This window comes from Zasmidium cellare (genome assembly GCF_010093935.1).
Source record: "Zasmidium cellare ATCC 36951 unplaced genomic scaffold M409scaffold_10, whole genome shotgun sequence".
Lineage (NCBI taxonomy): Eukaryota > Fungi > Ascomycota > Dothideomycetes > Mycosphaerellales > Mycosphaerellaceae > Zasmidium > Zasmidium cellare.
Window position 1 is genome coordinate 351,587 of NW_022986954.1, and position 12,756 is coordinate 364,342.

At 50.5% G+C, this 12,756-nt stretch overlaps 7 protein-coding genes across 7 annotated transcripts; 4 read left to right on the plus strand and 3 right to left on the minus strand.

Moving 5' to 3' along the window:
• Window positions 1–152: 152 nt before the first annotated feature.
• On the minus strand, window positions 153–1,540 carry M409DRAFT_64991 (uncharacterized protein; the record flags this gene model as incomplete). Its single annotated transcript, XM_033816321.1, has 2 exons — window positions 153–342; window positions 396–1,540. 2 exons carry the CDS (start codon window positions 1,538–1,540, stop codon window positions 153–155), a joined length of 1,335 nt encoding a protein of 444 aa, XP_033670143.1.
• Window positions 1,541–2,159: 619 nt separating this feature from the next.
• On the minus strand, window positions 2,160–4,104 carry M409DRAFT_20478 (uncharacterized protein; the record flags this gene model as incomplete). Its single annotated transcript, XM_033805413.1, has 7 exons — window positions 2,160–2,323; window positions 2,378–2,506; window positions 2,561–2,731; window positions 2,785–2,903; window positions 2,957–3,242; window positions 3,299–3,795; window positions 3,845–4,104. The coding sequence occupies 7 exons, from the start codon at window positions 4,102–4,104 to the stop codon at window positions 2,160–2,162; spliced, it is 1,626 nt and encodes a 541-aa protein (XP_033670144.1).
• An 815-nt stretch (window positions 4,105–4,919) lies between these two features.
• Window positions 4,920–5,665, minus strand: M409DRAFT_20479 (uncharacterized protein; the record flags this gene model as incomplete). The annotated part of the gene is made up of 2 exons (XM_033805414.1): window positions 4,920–5,056; window positions 5,110–5,665. 2 exons carry the CDS (start codon window positions 5,663–5,665, stop codon window positions 4,920–4,922), a joined length of 693 nt encoding a protein of 230 aa, XP_033670145.1.
• Window positions 5,666–6,906: 1,241 nt separating this feature from the next.
• Window positions 6,907–8,869, plus strand: M409DRAFT_64982 (uncharacterized protein; the record flags this gene model as incomplete). The annotated part of the gene is made up of 6 exons (XM_033816314.1): window positions 6,907–7,145; window positions 7,190–7,513; window positions 7,594–7,738; window positions 7,785–8,390; window positions 8,534–8,607; window positions 8,653–8,869. 6 exons carry the CDS (start codon window positions 6,907–6,909, stop codon window positions 8,867–8,869), a joined length of 1,605 nt encoding a protein of 534 aa, XP_033670146.1.
• A 360-nt stretch (window positions 8,870–9,229) lies between these two features.
• Window positions 9,230–9,725, plus strand: M409DRAFT_20481 (uncharacterized protein; the record flags this gene model as incomplete). Its single annotated transcript, XM_033805415.1, has 2 exons — window positions 9,230–9,442; window positions 9,495–9,725. The coding sequence occupies 2 exons, from the start codon at window positions 9,230–9,232 to the stop codon at window positions 9,723–9,725; spliced, it is 444 nt and encodes a 147-aa protein (XP_033670147.1).
• A 362-nt stretch (window positions 9,726–10,087) lies between these two features.
• M409DRAFT_20482 (uncharacterized protein) lies at window positions 10,088–10,750 on the plus strand (the record flags this gene model as incomplete). The annotated part of the gene is made up of 1 exon (XM_033805416.1): window positions 10,088–10,750. One exon carries the CDS (start codon window positions 10,088–10,090, stop codon window positions 10,748–10,750), a length of 663 nt encoding a protein of 220 aa, XP_033670148.1.
• An 818-nt stretch (window positions 10,751–11,568) lies between these two features.
• On the plus strand, window positions 11,569–12,613 carry M409DRAFT_52524 (uncharacterized protein; the record flags this gene model as incomplete). Its single annotated transcript, XM_033812101.1, has 3 exons — window positions 11,569–11,924; window positions 11,974–12,325; window positions 12,383–12,613. 3 exons carry the CDS (start codon window positions 11,569–11,571, stop codon window positions 12,611–12,613), a joined length of 939 nt encoding a protein of 312 aa, XP_033670149.1.
• Between the last annotated feature and the right edge of the window lie 143 nt (window positions 12,614–12,756).

A 12,756-nucleotide genomic window follows, 5' to 3' on the forward strand; every position in this document is an offset into this window, starting at 1 on the left:
AAAGGTAAGAGCGAGGCCAACCTGCAAGATGCTGCAACAGATGGATCAATAGGTACATGCAGGAAGCCTTGTTAAGACCGTGTCGCTGCAGCAACATTTGAGACTGGCTTTCATTGTTTCACTGGATTCATCGTAAACTTACACATCCGAATTTACAACCTGGACTTGCTACCGTCACTCTTCTCCAGCTCCTCCGTAGCCCTTTGATAGTTCTTGACAAGTTGTCGAATCGAAAGATCCAGCATAACGTCCTCCGCACCTCCTGGGATTCTTGAGCCCATCACATCGCGGTATACATGCTCGACAAGCTCGCCCTGGCCAGTTTGAGTGAAGCCATTTCCACTGCCGTACAGATTAGCGAGAAGATGAACGACAAGATGGCATACAACACTCACCCGAATAGCAACACAGCGTTCTGCGCGCACTCGTTCAACACCATACCAGCCTTGGCCTTCACCAGCGCCGTCAATCCACCCAGTCTCTTGTCCGCATCCTGCTTTGGCAAATGCACCATCTGCCACAAGAACTGATCCAGCCAAGCCTGCAGCATCTCCAACTCAGCACCAGCCTTCGCCAGTCTGTGACGAACGACAGGCTGTTCCACCAGAGGCTTGCCAAACGCCTCTCGCTTCATAACGTAGCCCATGGCGGTCGAAAGACATACACGGGACGTTCGAGCGACGCCCAAAGCGATCAAAAGACGCTCGTGGTTGAAGTTGTTCATCACGTAGAACATGCCGCGTCCTTCCTCTCCAATCAGGTTCTCCACAGGTACCTTGACGTCCTCCAGTTCGATGAATGTCGTGCCGCCCGTCTTCGAACCAGTGCAGTGCAATCTTCTCATTTCGACGCCTTCGACCTTGAGCGGAACCACAAGTAAACTGAGACCCGCAGCTCCACCACCGCCTGTTCTCACAGCCATGGTTGTGTAGTCTGACCAGATAGCGTTTGTGATCCACTTCTTCGTGCCGTTGAGGATATAGTGTTTACCATCCTTCGACTTCTCCGCAGTAGTCTCTACATTCGCAACATCACTGCCTCCAGAAGGCTCCGTAATAGCAATGCATGTCCTCTTCTTCCCGGTCAAAAAGTCCGGCAGAAACCTCTCTTGCAGCTGTCTCGACCCGTACTTGATGATCGGAGGAATACCATACGCAAACCCAGCAGTCAATCCCGAGCTCGGTCCTGCCAACCCACTTCGATGGATCTCATCAACCCAGATCGCAGTGTGAATGTAATCCCACTCTTCTATAGGCGTACCCAGAATATCCTTAACGCCGCTCTTGTGTAGCCATTCGACGGGAAGAGGTGGTGCGAGATTGGGTAGAAGCATGTTGTATTGGTTGAACTTGTCGAAGAGGTCTTTGGGGAGTTCGCCAGCGTTTTCCCATTCCATGCAGTATGGGAGAAAGTTTTCTTCGAACCATGCTCGCGCTGCTTTTTGGAATCTGATGTGCGTTTCTTTGTAGAGCGGGTTTGGAAGGCCGACGAGCCATGAGGGTTCCTCGAAGGGAACTTTCGTTAATGGGTCTTGTGACATGTTGTATTGTGAATCTAGAGCGATGAGTTGGACGTAAGCTTGTGCTGTCTGTTCTGAGCGCTGAGTTGATGGAAATGAAGAGGATGAGAAGTTCGTAAAGATTGGAGAATACTTGCAAACCTCTTTGCTTTCTTGTCAGTCGGCTATATCATAACCATCGTGAGCTCTAAGAAGCACCACTTCGGTTCGGTAAATGCGGTTTGGAGTGAGGTCACGACCTCGGGTACAATCCAAATTGGAGGATCGCCTGGGGTACAGATCCGGGGTCTTCCTTTCGAGTCGACGACTTCATGTCAACTGAAGAATTAGTACCTGCTGGCCGATTTATCTCCGAGAGAGCTACAGAGCGATTGACGTGATGGTAGAGGATGATTGTATATTGGAAAAGGGTGGTGGAAATAGGACGGAAAGGGAAGGGAGTGAAGAAGCCGAGAAACGGCTCAGAGACCCACGTCGGAACGAATGCAATTCTTCCGATTGATGGGAATGAGGAGTGAGCTAATGGATGTTCAAAAAGTGTGGTCTTGTCCGAACATTCACCCTGGAAATACGCACATTCCTCGGGCGCCATTCTTAACTGCGGGTCAACATCCGATCGACCTGGCTGTTGATTCTACCTTCAGTTCGATGCCGGTGTGAAGACAAGATCGAGTTGGCCGAGCGACAGCGTGAAGTGGTCTTTTGTCTTCGTCAGGAGGCGGGTCCCATCTTCACCTGGAGCAAAGGCAACATCGTATTTTAGTAACAGTTGCGTCGAGAGCGTTCGCAGCTCCATGCGGGCGACTAACAGGATGGTCAGCATCATCTCATTCTCTTCTTGAGCCTGTCATGACATACGATTCCTGCCAATGCAATTGAATGGGCCCATGGAGAATGGTGCAAATGCGTCTGGATGTTTGATCATTTCAGGTTTCGAGTACCAGCGCTCGGGCACGAAAGATGATGCATCTGCATAAATGTCCTCGTCTGGAAGTCCCATGAATTAGTCAACTCTTCCACAAATCTTCAGACATAGCTTACCTCGACCCATTGGATACAGGGGAGTGAAAAAATCGATGTTGCCCGGGAGGAAGTTGTCCCCAATCTGAACCCCCTCTTTCATGATCTTTCGTTTGAGCCCGGAGGGTACAGGTGGATGTAGACGAAGGGTCTCATTAATGGCTCCGTTCAGATGCTCGGCGTGCTGTATGTCTGATCGGGATCAGTTAGTCGAGAGACACACTTTCTGAACGTTGGATTATCACCTTTATCACTCCAACCCCCAGTCGCCAGAGGTCTGAGTTCGTCTCGGAGCTTCTTCAGCTCTTCAGGGTCTTTGGCAAGATGATAGAAGAGGTATGTCAGCGTTGCTGAGGTTGTATCACTAAGTCACTAGTCAGTGCATGGAGATGTCCCACTTGTCTGATTGTTACCCACCTTCCGGCAACCACAATCAATCGAGCATCACCCTGAAGCATTGAATCTTCCTCTGGATGCTTCTCGTTGGCATACGCCTTCAAAAGCCAGCCAATAATGTCTTTGTCTACAGATTTTCCATTCTCGACACGCCACGTCACCTCGTCAGCGCAGAATTTCAAGAACTTGTAGTAGCCATGCGCTGCGCCTGGAATGGCAAGAAGGACCCTGAACACCCAAGTGGGAAGTCGAAAGGCAGAAGTCTCCATCCCTTCGGTGAGGAGATCCAGGGCCCAGTGTCGTTTCCCTGTCAATTCTTCATCAGCGTATAATATTCCTCTCGCAGGGTCTGCTTAGGCTCACCAGCTTCAACCATTCCGTAGTCCTTCCCAAAAGCTAGACGGCCCATAACGTCGAAGCTGTACAAATTGAACCATGTCGTCATATTGACCGGCTCGCCTTTAAACTCTCCAATACGATTGACCAACTTGTCGTTGAATTCCTGAACGGTAATTTCGTACTCTCTCAGAGCTTTATCACTGAATGCAGGAGCCCACACACGTCGTCGGCGATCATGAAGGGCTTTGTCGCGGGTCGTATGCATACTGTGGTGAGGATAAGGTCCATCGTACCAGTCGCCCTTGGTTGCTTTTGCTTGTGGTCCATACGCGGGCTGCATCATCTGCGGGTCGGTGATAGAAAGTGTGTTTGATCCAACTCGAACGAAGCGGCCGTACTTTTTGTGGAGGTTATGGATGAAATAGTAGCCTTGCATGTCTCCCATCTTTGTGGATAGCCAGATGTCGCCGATTCGAGCTTGCCATGGTCCAGGGAACTTGTTCAGTGGATGGAAGAGTAGTCTTTGGATCAGTTTTAGCAAGAATGCAGGGAAGACACTGGGTAACTCACCTGTATGTAATCAGACTTCCATAGACACCAACCAGCCAAGATGAAGCCAGGCCAGCGACAGTGGTGATTGCGCTGAGTGCCGTCGCTTCCCCAAAGTTGATCAGACACGCAATGCCCACGACACAGGCCAAGGTGAACACCTGTATGTAGACCCATGGGAGCATGTGATGTTCTCCTATGCGGAAATAGAACAGATGGCTAGCAATGCCTGTTGCTAGAGCAATCGATGCTGCACCATAGGAGAGCTGTGAGTTCGACATAGTGTGATGCCTTCAAGATGTGGTCACAAGAGTCTCTCCAGCCTCTCGTGCCACGGTATCGAGCAAGAAGGTGAGGTGCTGGTAAGAATGATGTCCACAAGGGATTTAGAAATGACTGAAATGTTTCTTACAAGAAGAGTTCAGCTGTAGTCGCTTGACATGTCGTCAGATAGCAACCGACGGCCTTCTGGACGCCAAAAAGCTGCAGGTTCCGTCCCGCATGTCGCTTGTAGAGTGATGCTCTAGTTCTGGCCAACCGAGTCGGACGCGATGACTCGCCCCACCTGTCATTGCAAGCTAAATTCCCCGGTACACGCTCCCCTTTCAATGTTGTGTATCAATGTAAGCTGAGTGCTGTGTTGAACCCGAATGCGAGGTCATTTAAAGATATGACTGTGTCCGGCAACCGATTGATCCTTATTCGAGGCAATTCTGCTTGTAATGAGGACGACACAGGAGACGTCTGGCAGATCTTAAATTCGCAGGCTATTCGCTGCAATCCTGGAACTTCAAGATGAGACTTGCTTGACCCACTGTGGGGTTGATCTTTCACAAAAGCGAGCAGTACGTGTACTCGACAGGCGTGCCAATGAAGAAGGTGAGAATTCCCATGAATATTAGCCTCGCACGTAACGCTGAACCGCATATCTGCCGATGGCTGTGCCTAGAATGTAGCGGTCAAAATGAAGGAGTTGTCCGTTCTTCGAGTCGGATTCGGATCGTAGTCGACCCGCAAGAAATCTGCAGTGCATGTGATGATGGTGAGATACATCTGTCGAACATGATCGTCGCTGTCCTCTTAGCAACAAAACACCTCACTCTTTCCACTCGTCTCGACCGAATTTGCAGATGTCCGGCTTTTCGACGACCCAATACTTGGATGGTGCCTTGCCCTCCTGTGCAAGTCGCAGCGCTGCAACGGTTGCTCTTCCGATTACTACTTGATCCTGACCTATCACTCTCGTCAATACTGCACGTCAAAGATTCTACATGACATCCACCTACCAATGGCATCCTGCAAGCCAGGACTGATCTTGTGGATGTTGCCAATCACCTTCTCCCAGAATGGTGCTTTGGGAACTTCTCTCTCGCCAAGGATCATGCCAGGCCTCATGATGATGGCTTGCTCGAAATCCAGTTCCTTGATGGCGTCTTCGACTCCAACCTTCATCTTGCTATAAGGAATGCCGCTAGTGAGGTAGCTACGCGTTCCGGCACTGGAAATGAAGACAAAAGTCGTCACGCCGGCTTCTTTTGCAGCTTTGGCGATCTCGATGCATAAGTCGTGATCGATCTTCCACTGATTTTCAACACCACCTGCTGTGGCTTTAGTTGTGCCCACCGCGTTGATGACCACCGAAGGTTTGTGGTTGAGATTGGCAATCATGCTACTCCATTTTGATGAATCTGCTTCTTGGATGGCCTCGAGCTTAGGCGATTGGGTTGCTGGGAGGCGTCGTGAAATCGTCTTGACCGAGGAGATGGAGTCGGTAGCAAGCAGAGTGCTGAGAATGTGTCTTCCGACTGCGCCAGTGGATCCGAAGACTGCTGCTGTCGTCATGGTGGGCTGTTGATGTTATTGAAGGGAGTTTTCGATGGAAAACACATTTTGAGACAATCCAGGTTTATAGCAGGCTATGACGCGCGATACCTCATTGCCACGGATTATGCGGCTTTTGTGAATGTGCGGCAAGGAGTGGCCAAACCCCTTGCCGATCTGTTATTTTACACGGTGACCTGCACTGATCGATTCATTCGCATCAATGAAATATAGCGAATAAAGTAAAGTGAGGTGTGAGCGCGAAGTTGAATGTTGCTGTGAAGGAGTTCGGAAGAAGCCGGTCAGCGGGCAGGTCCCAAACTTGACCTCACTTCGCAACATCCTTCTGCACACACAAAACCCTCATAACTTTACAGCAACATATCAGATGAAGCAGACGATGCCTGCTATGGCCGTCTATGAGCACTTGATGATGGTTCACAGCGATTTGCCCGCGGACAGCGCATGACGCGCCGCCGAAGAGCCGGCAGCATGTCCAGACGCGTCAACACTCTCTTCGCGACGAGCAACACAAAATGTCCTTGGAGTTCGATCGAATGGTCTGCGCAAGGCCCGAGAAGCGTATCGATGACTACGGGACATGCATATCAGCTCTGCGGTGCTGTACTTCCATCCAAGCCCCATTCTACCTTCTAAGATCGGGTACAAAGCCTCGAATGTGTTGGTCATTTACGCCGTTCAACGAGGATGCTATCATCCATCGCATTGTGTGCCTGCCGGGTTCGATTTGGCAGTACATGACGATACGTTTTCCACAAGAGATGGCCCGAGAAGGATTAATCGCAATAAGAGAAGGAATGAACGATTCCACGGAGACGGCACTCTTGCAGGCCAGGACATACAGCTCATCTCCCCACCAACTCGCACACGGGGTATTCAATAACGTAGGTTGCAAATCGCAGCCTCTGTGAAGTCTTTGAAGCATACATGCGAGATCAGGCGTCTTTGGCTGCCCCAGGAGTAAGTCTTCCACTTATCCTCTGCTACGAAGGACATGTAGAACTTCTAAAGCGGAGAGCGCTCCGTTGGATTGCCCAAATTACTTCCTAAAGCCGGCCATGAGGCTCAACATTCACGGCAAATCCCTATTTCAGCATAGCCCGGATCCTCCTCCATCCAATGACATCCGAGGGTATTCTTCTTTCCAAAATGTCCTTTCACGCTACGTTGCTACTACATTGATTGAAGCAAATCGCCACATAATATATTGTTGAGCCTGTGAACGAGTTACAGCACCCACAATGGCCATCGTCGAGGCGAAGGACACTGTCGACATCCCAGCCATTGATGTCCCGACGTATGTCTTCACGGCTGGGACTGAAGACTCAAGATCGATACCGCAATACTTCGATGCCGATTTGCCTTCGAGAAATTTCAGTGTCAAGGAAGCAGAGACCTTTGCAAAACAATTTGCTAAAGGACTGCAAATACGAGGATTGAAGCCGAATGAGAAAGTCCTTCTCTACTCTCCGAATGATCTGTACTTTCCTGTCCTGTTCTGTTCTGGGGCGTGTTGGCAGCTAGCTGTGTCTTTACTGGCATAACGGGGGCGGCATTACCATCTGAACTGGCTTATCAGGTGAAAAACTCAGAGGCCAGACTAGTTGTTGCTGCCCCAGACAAACTCGAGCATGCAATCAAAGGGGCTGCTCAAGCTGGACTGCCAAAGGCGAGTGTGGTTGCTTTTGCCAATACCCCGGAAGATGAAGTTCTTGCCAGATCTCATGGAGTGCTTTCATGGCGAGATTTGTGGGTACCCGAAGAGGAGGTCAAGGACTTTCACTGGCGATCGTTCAGTACGAAGGACGAAGCTATGAATACGACTGCTGTCATCAACTATTCGAGCGGGTAAGTAATGTTATATACTATGGAGAACTTGTCTAACGTTGTGTCAGGACGACTGGCCTTCCCAAGGGCGTAGAGATCAGCCATTACAACCTTGTTGCGAACAACGTTCAGTCGTTTTGGAAGCATATGAAAGTTGGCATAACCAAAGCTGGTAAGCAGAGAGCTCAAAGACTAGATGAGAACGGTCATCGATGGCTCGCGAACATACCCATGTATCACGCTTTCGTAAGTCGATGTTCCACCGCGTAGAGTTGATGCTGATTACTGGCAGGGCCAAACTCAATTCTGCATGCTTGCGCCTTTGACTGGTGCGAAAGTCTACGTAATGAGACAATACACCATGGAGAAGTACATGCTTTACAACGACATATACCGAATAACCCGAATGACCTCGGTCCCCACGATCATGGTCATGATCGCTAAGAATAAGCGCTCCCCTCTATACAACTGGAACGCCATCGAAGACATCATCTGCGGATCCTCGCCACTCTCACAGGACACGAAAGATGACGTTCAGAAGCTTCTTCGGCCTGGATTCGTCGTACGGCAAGGCTACGGAATGACAGAATGCACGACTGCCGCGACGAACTGGGAACCGGATGAGCACGACGATGAAGGCAACTCGATTGGTCGACTATACCCCAACATGGCAGGCAAAGTTCGAGCGGTTGAGGATCGCGATTTCAGTCATTTGGGTATCAAGCATGAGATTGGTGAACTGATGTGGTCTGGGCCGAACATCATGAAGGGGTATTACAAGAACAAGAAGGCTACCGACGATACGATTATTCATGAAGATGGCAAGCGGTGGCTGTGCTCGGGTGATATTGGGTATTGCGATGAGAAGGGGCGCTGGTATATCGTGGATCGTCTGAAGGTCAGTCTAGCTAAATGGGAGCGAAGAGACCGTCGCTAACCTTGTTGTAGGATCTTATCAAAGTCAAGGGGCTTCAAGTGGCAAGTCATTGATAGAAAACACGATACTGGCGACAGATGCTAATGCTTTGTTTCTGCTCCTAGGCACCAGCTGAGATCGAAGGAGTTCTACTGGAACGCGACGATGTGCAAGATGCAGCCGTTGTTGGGCACAAGAAGTAAGTACGCCACATCACATTCTATATCAGGCCAACGTCCCACAGAAACGACGGCTACGAATATCCGAGAGCATTCATCGTACGAAAGAGCGATTCTCTCACAGAAGACCAGATCATCAAACACGTCCAGAGCAAGCTTTCAAAGCACAAGTGGCTCGAAGGTGGAGTCATCTTCATGGACGAGCTTCCCAGAAACCCATCTGGCAAGATCTTGCGTCGAAAGCTGCAGGAGTCTCACAGCTCTGAACAGACGAAGTTGTGATATGTACGACATGGCGAGGAGCAGGTGTGGATAGACCATAACGAGAAGCATTTTTATATCGTAAATTTGGGGTTGATCTTCCAAGCAGAGCATCTTATGAGGCCATTGAGCGCCTTGTACCCCTTTTCAAGCGAGCAACGCTTGCCTATTCCAATAGATACTTTGCGATTCAATCAAGACGGCGATAATCGGTCTTTGGAATGGACCGGATGAACTTTACTGCGTCTCTTCAGCGCGAAGCCGGCCGAGACAATCACCATCGTTAGATTCAAGTACAGAACATTATATGCAATGAACCAATCTTGAAGACCATTTCGCGAGTCTATCACAGCCTGAGCCAAATCCCGCCAAGTCACCATCATGTCTTCAGACCTCACCGCAGCCATGCGGGCAACGACGGAAGGCTTTCTCCACGACTTCGAAGGACAATGGGAAGAAGGCGCGACTCTATCTTACAGATCTCCTGAATGCAAACATGTTATGCTACCCGTATCTCTGGGAATCCCCGCCAGGAGCAACGACGACTTTGAGACATACTTCAAGAGGGTTGCGCCGCTTGTTCGCGAAGCTGTGGTAAGTCCTCTCATCGCCCCAAACCATATGCGTAGGAGCTGATGATTCCAAGATGACCATCAACGACTTCGTCGCCGCCCCAGTAGACCGTCGCGCCGTCTGTCGTTCCTCAATGACCGCCATGACGGACGCAGGAAAGTTTGAAAACGAGTATGTCTGGTTCTTTACGTTTGATGAGAGCGGGAGGAAGATTACGCATATTGAGGAGTTTTTGGATAGTCATGCTACGAAGGCGATTCGGGAGAGGTTTAGCAAGGCGGGTTTGTTGAGCCAGTCGCATTGAAGGAGATGGTTTGAAGTTGGGAGAGGGTGAGTGAATGCATCGGCAACTCCCTCACTTGCCGTCAGTTGCCGACAATGCACGGTCCTTCAGCCTTCCACTTCACCTCTTCTTCTCGACATCTCCTTACTTGTTGAACATATTATCGATCATGGCAGCAACATAGTCATACTTTGGAGCACTTGCTGTCAATGCGAGTATCGTCTTTTTCTTGGCAACATCCGCTGTGATCTTCACAGCTGGAGAACAATCCTGCGTAGGCATCAACTCCCGACGCATCTCGGGAGTCACTTCATTCTTGTTTCAAGCACTTCTTCTCTTGACGACTTCATCTCAAACTACCTCTTGAGCTACAGCAGCTAGTCATGAACACCAGCAGCCACCCTCCTTCTAACGACAACCCACCGCGAGCGTCGCTTCTTGGCCTCCCAACCGAGCTACGCCTCGAGATTTACGACTACGTCTTCGCACCCTTCGAGCACCGCCAACGAAAGCCGCTCGTATACTACGACAAAAGCAGCCAGATCCGAGGCCCGAAGCCAGGTCTATCAATCCACGTCTCCGACAACGGTCAAGAGCATTGGTTTGAATTGGTATTCGCACTCACAGGAAGCGCAGAGAAGCAGCAGGAAGAATGCGAACATTATACTGCTCTGTTCTCCGTACCGTGGGTCTGCAGGCAGATACGTGCTGAACTGAGGAATCTTGTTCTTGAAGTACCGCCTATCAGTAAGATCTGCTTTATGTTTGCGGACTTTACACGAGGGGATATGGAAAGATTTGTGGATGCTCTTGGCCAGGAGAATACGAAATGCATACGCAAATGGATCATGAACGGATCTGGAAAATGTTTTCATCGGCAATATCGCGAGGGACACCTGTTCAAGGGCTGGCATGGCGGGCCAGGACCGTGTTCGTTCTTCGAAGACGGCGTGAACGAATGCAACCGGAGGTGTATACAACTCGACCCCCCCCTACAAGACTGGAAAGTGCAAGAGGCATGTTACGGTGGAATTGGACAAGCATGAAGAGAGAGATGATCGATTGCAGGAGATCGCGCCTTGGAAGACTGTTTGGCGGGTGGATAACATCACGGCTGAGGATCGGCTGGAGAAGCTGAGACTTGGGCTTGGTTTTGAGCGGGAGACGGCGAAGAAGGCTTTGCTCATGTATCGACATGTGGTGTATGATACGTGCTGGAGACCGGTGCATGGACGGGCGGAGGCCTGTTACTTCTCTGATCCAGTGGATGAATTGTTAAATGAGAGAGGCGACGTTGAGGTGAGCAAGAAGACTTTGATTGGTATGCTGGAGGCTGTTATGGGCGAATCTTGAAAGAGGGAGAATGAGCTTGCATGAGCATCAACTCGCTCAAGGAGTTCAAGATCCAGCATGACCATTGGTGACAATTCGCAAATGCACAACAGCAGGCATGCTATGCAACTAAGCGCGAAAATTCGACCGCAGCACAACAACTTCAGGGAGGAATTGTGCTGTTTGAGAAAAGAGGAACAAATCCGTCAGGAGTGAGCTACCGATCAGCTGATACGAACCGAACAAAGTTCTCCTTTGCAGACTCCAGCCCGACTTCAGCAAGCCACAAGGCCCACGATGGAGACTTCCCACTCTACAATCAGTCCTTCTAGAGGCTAGATGCGACCAATACGGACTACTGACCCTGCATTCGGCAGTCTGGTTGGCTCCATCAAATTCCTGCCTGCCGGCAAAAGTCACTTTCAACCAAGGATCAGATCAGACCATCAAGCCACCACGAGTGGCTGCTGCGGTCATGGACTCTCAGTAGAAAGAGACCATTCGAGATATTTCGTAGACGAGCCAAGCGGACATGTGTGGCATCGTGGCTGGCGTGGAATACGGTCTCGCCAGAATGAAGAAAGCGGTCAAGCAACATCACAGAGTGCTTAAACGGCGAAGATATAACTCGGCGAAGCCATGTCTTGGGGGAGGAGCAGTAACAGCGAATATGAAGCTCGCAACCAATACGACCTCTTTGCTTTGTGCGGTGTTAGGACTCGCTTCCTGTCTGGTTGAAGCGGCGAAGACTACGACTTGCAACACCGTCTCAGCAAGCACCTCAGCTTCGGTTGTACAGACATTCCAAACCACGACTTCGTCGACGACCACCGTTGTGAAAACGAGTAAAGTGACTGGAACTGGGACGAGTACCGTTACTGGCAAGCCGTACGACCATCTCGACATATCAATCTTCCAAGAGCTAATCTTTTGGCAGAAAGCTCGTTACCTCGACGGTCACCTCAACGACAACAAGCATCTCCACCGTCTCATCAAACGACTATGGCGCGCTTGTCACGGTCCTGCCCTCGCCTGGCTTCACAGCTATGGCGGACGATATCATTGCGTCGACCCTGAGTGCATCGTATCCGCTGCAGAAAGTCGTGGCAGTCGTGAGGAACCGCCGTCGGCATTGGCAGCGGGATGAAGTTCAGAAACGACAGGATCCCTCCTCATCGTATCCTGCGACAGTATATTGCACGGCTGTGAATGTTCTGACGGCGAGTTCAACGACTACGACGACCGTTGCCGCGAAGACAAGCACGTTGCCTGGCGGGACTAGCACAGTGGTGAGTAGGAATATTTTCACTCAAGACTAGACTTCTCCTGCTAACAATCCCTCTCAGACAACCACAGCAACAAGCACCACAACAAGCACGACCAACACCGGGATCATCGCCCCCGCCGCAACCCACTACGCCGCCTGCGCCTTCAACAACCTCGTCGAAACCATCTCCGGCCAAGGCCTGCGCCTCGTCGTTCCCACAGTGAACATCTACGCCATAGAAAACGCCGCAGACCACATCGAATGCTGCCAACGCTGCCAGGACTCGAATGGGTGTGCGGGCTGGCAGTGACAGGTCAACGGCGACTCGCAGCAGTGTCTCGGCATGATTAATGGGAATTCGTAGTGCGATCCGGGGTATGTGGGGGGTAGGTTTACGTTGGGGGATGGAGGGGCGTATGAGGTTATTGGGAATGGGAATTGTGGGAGGTGGGA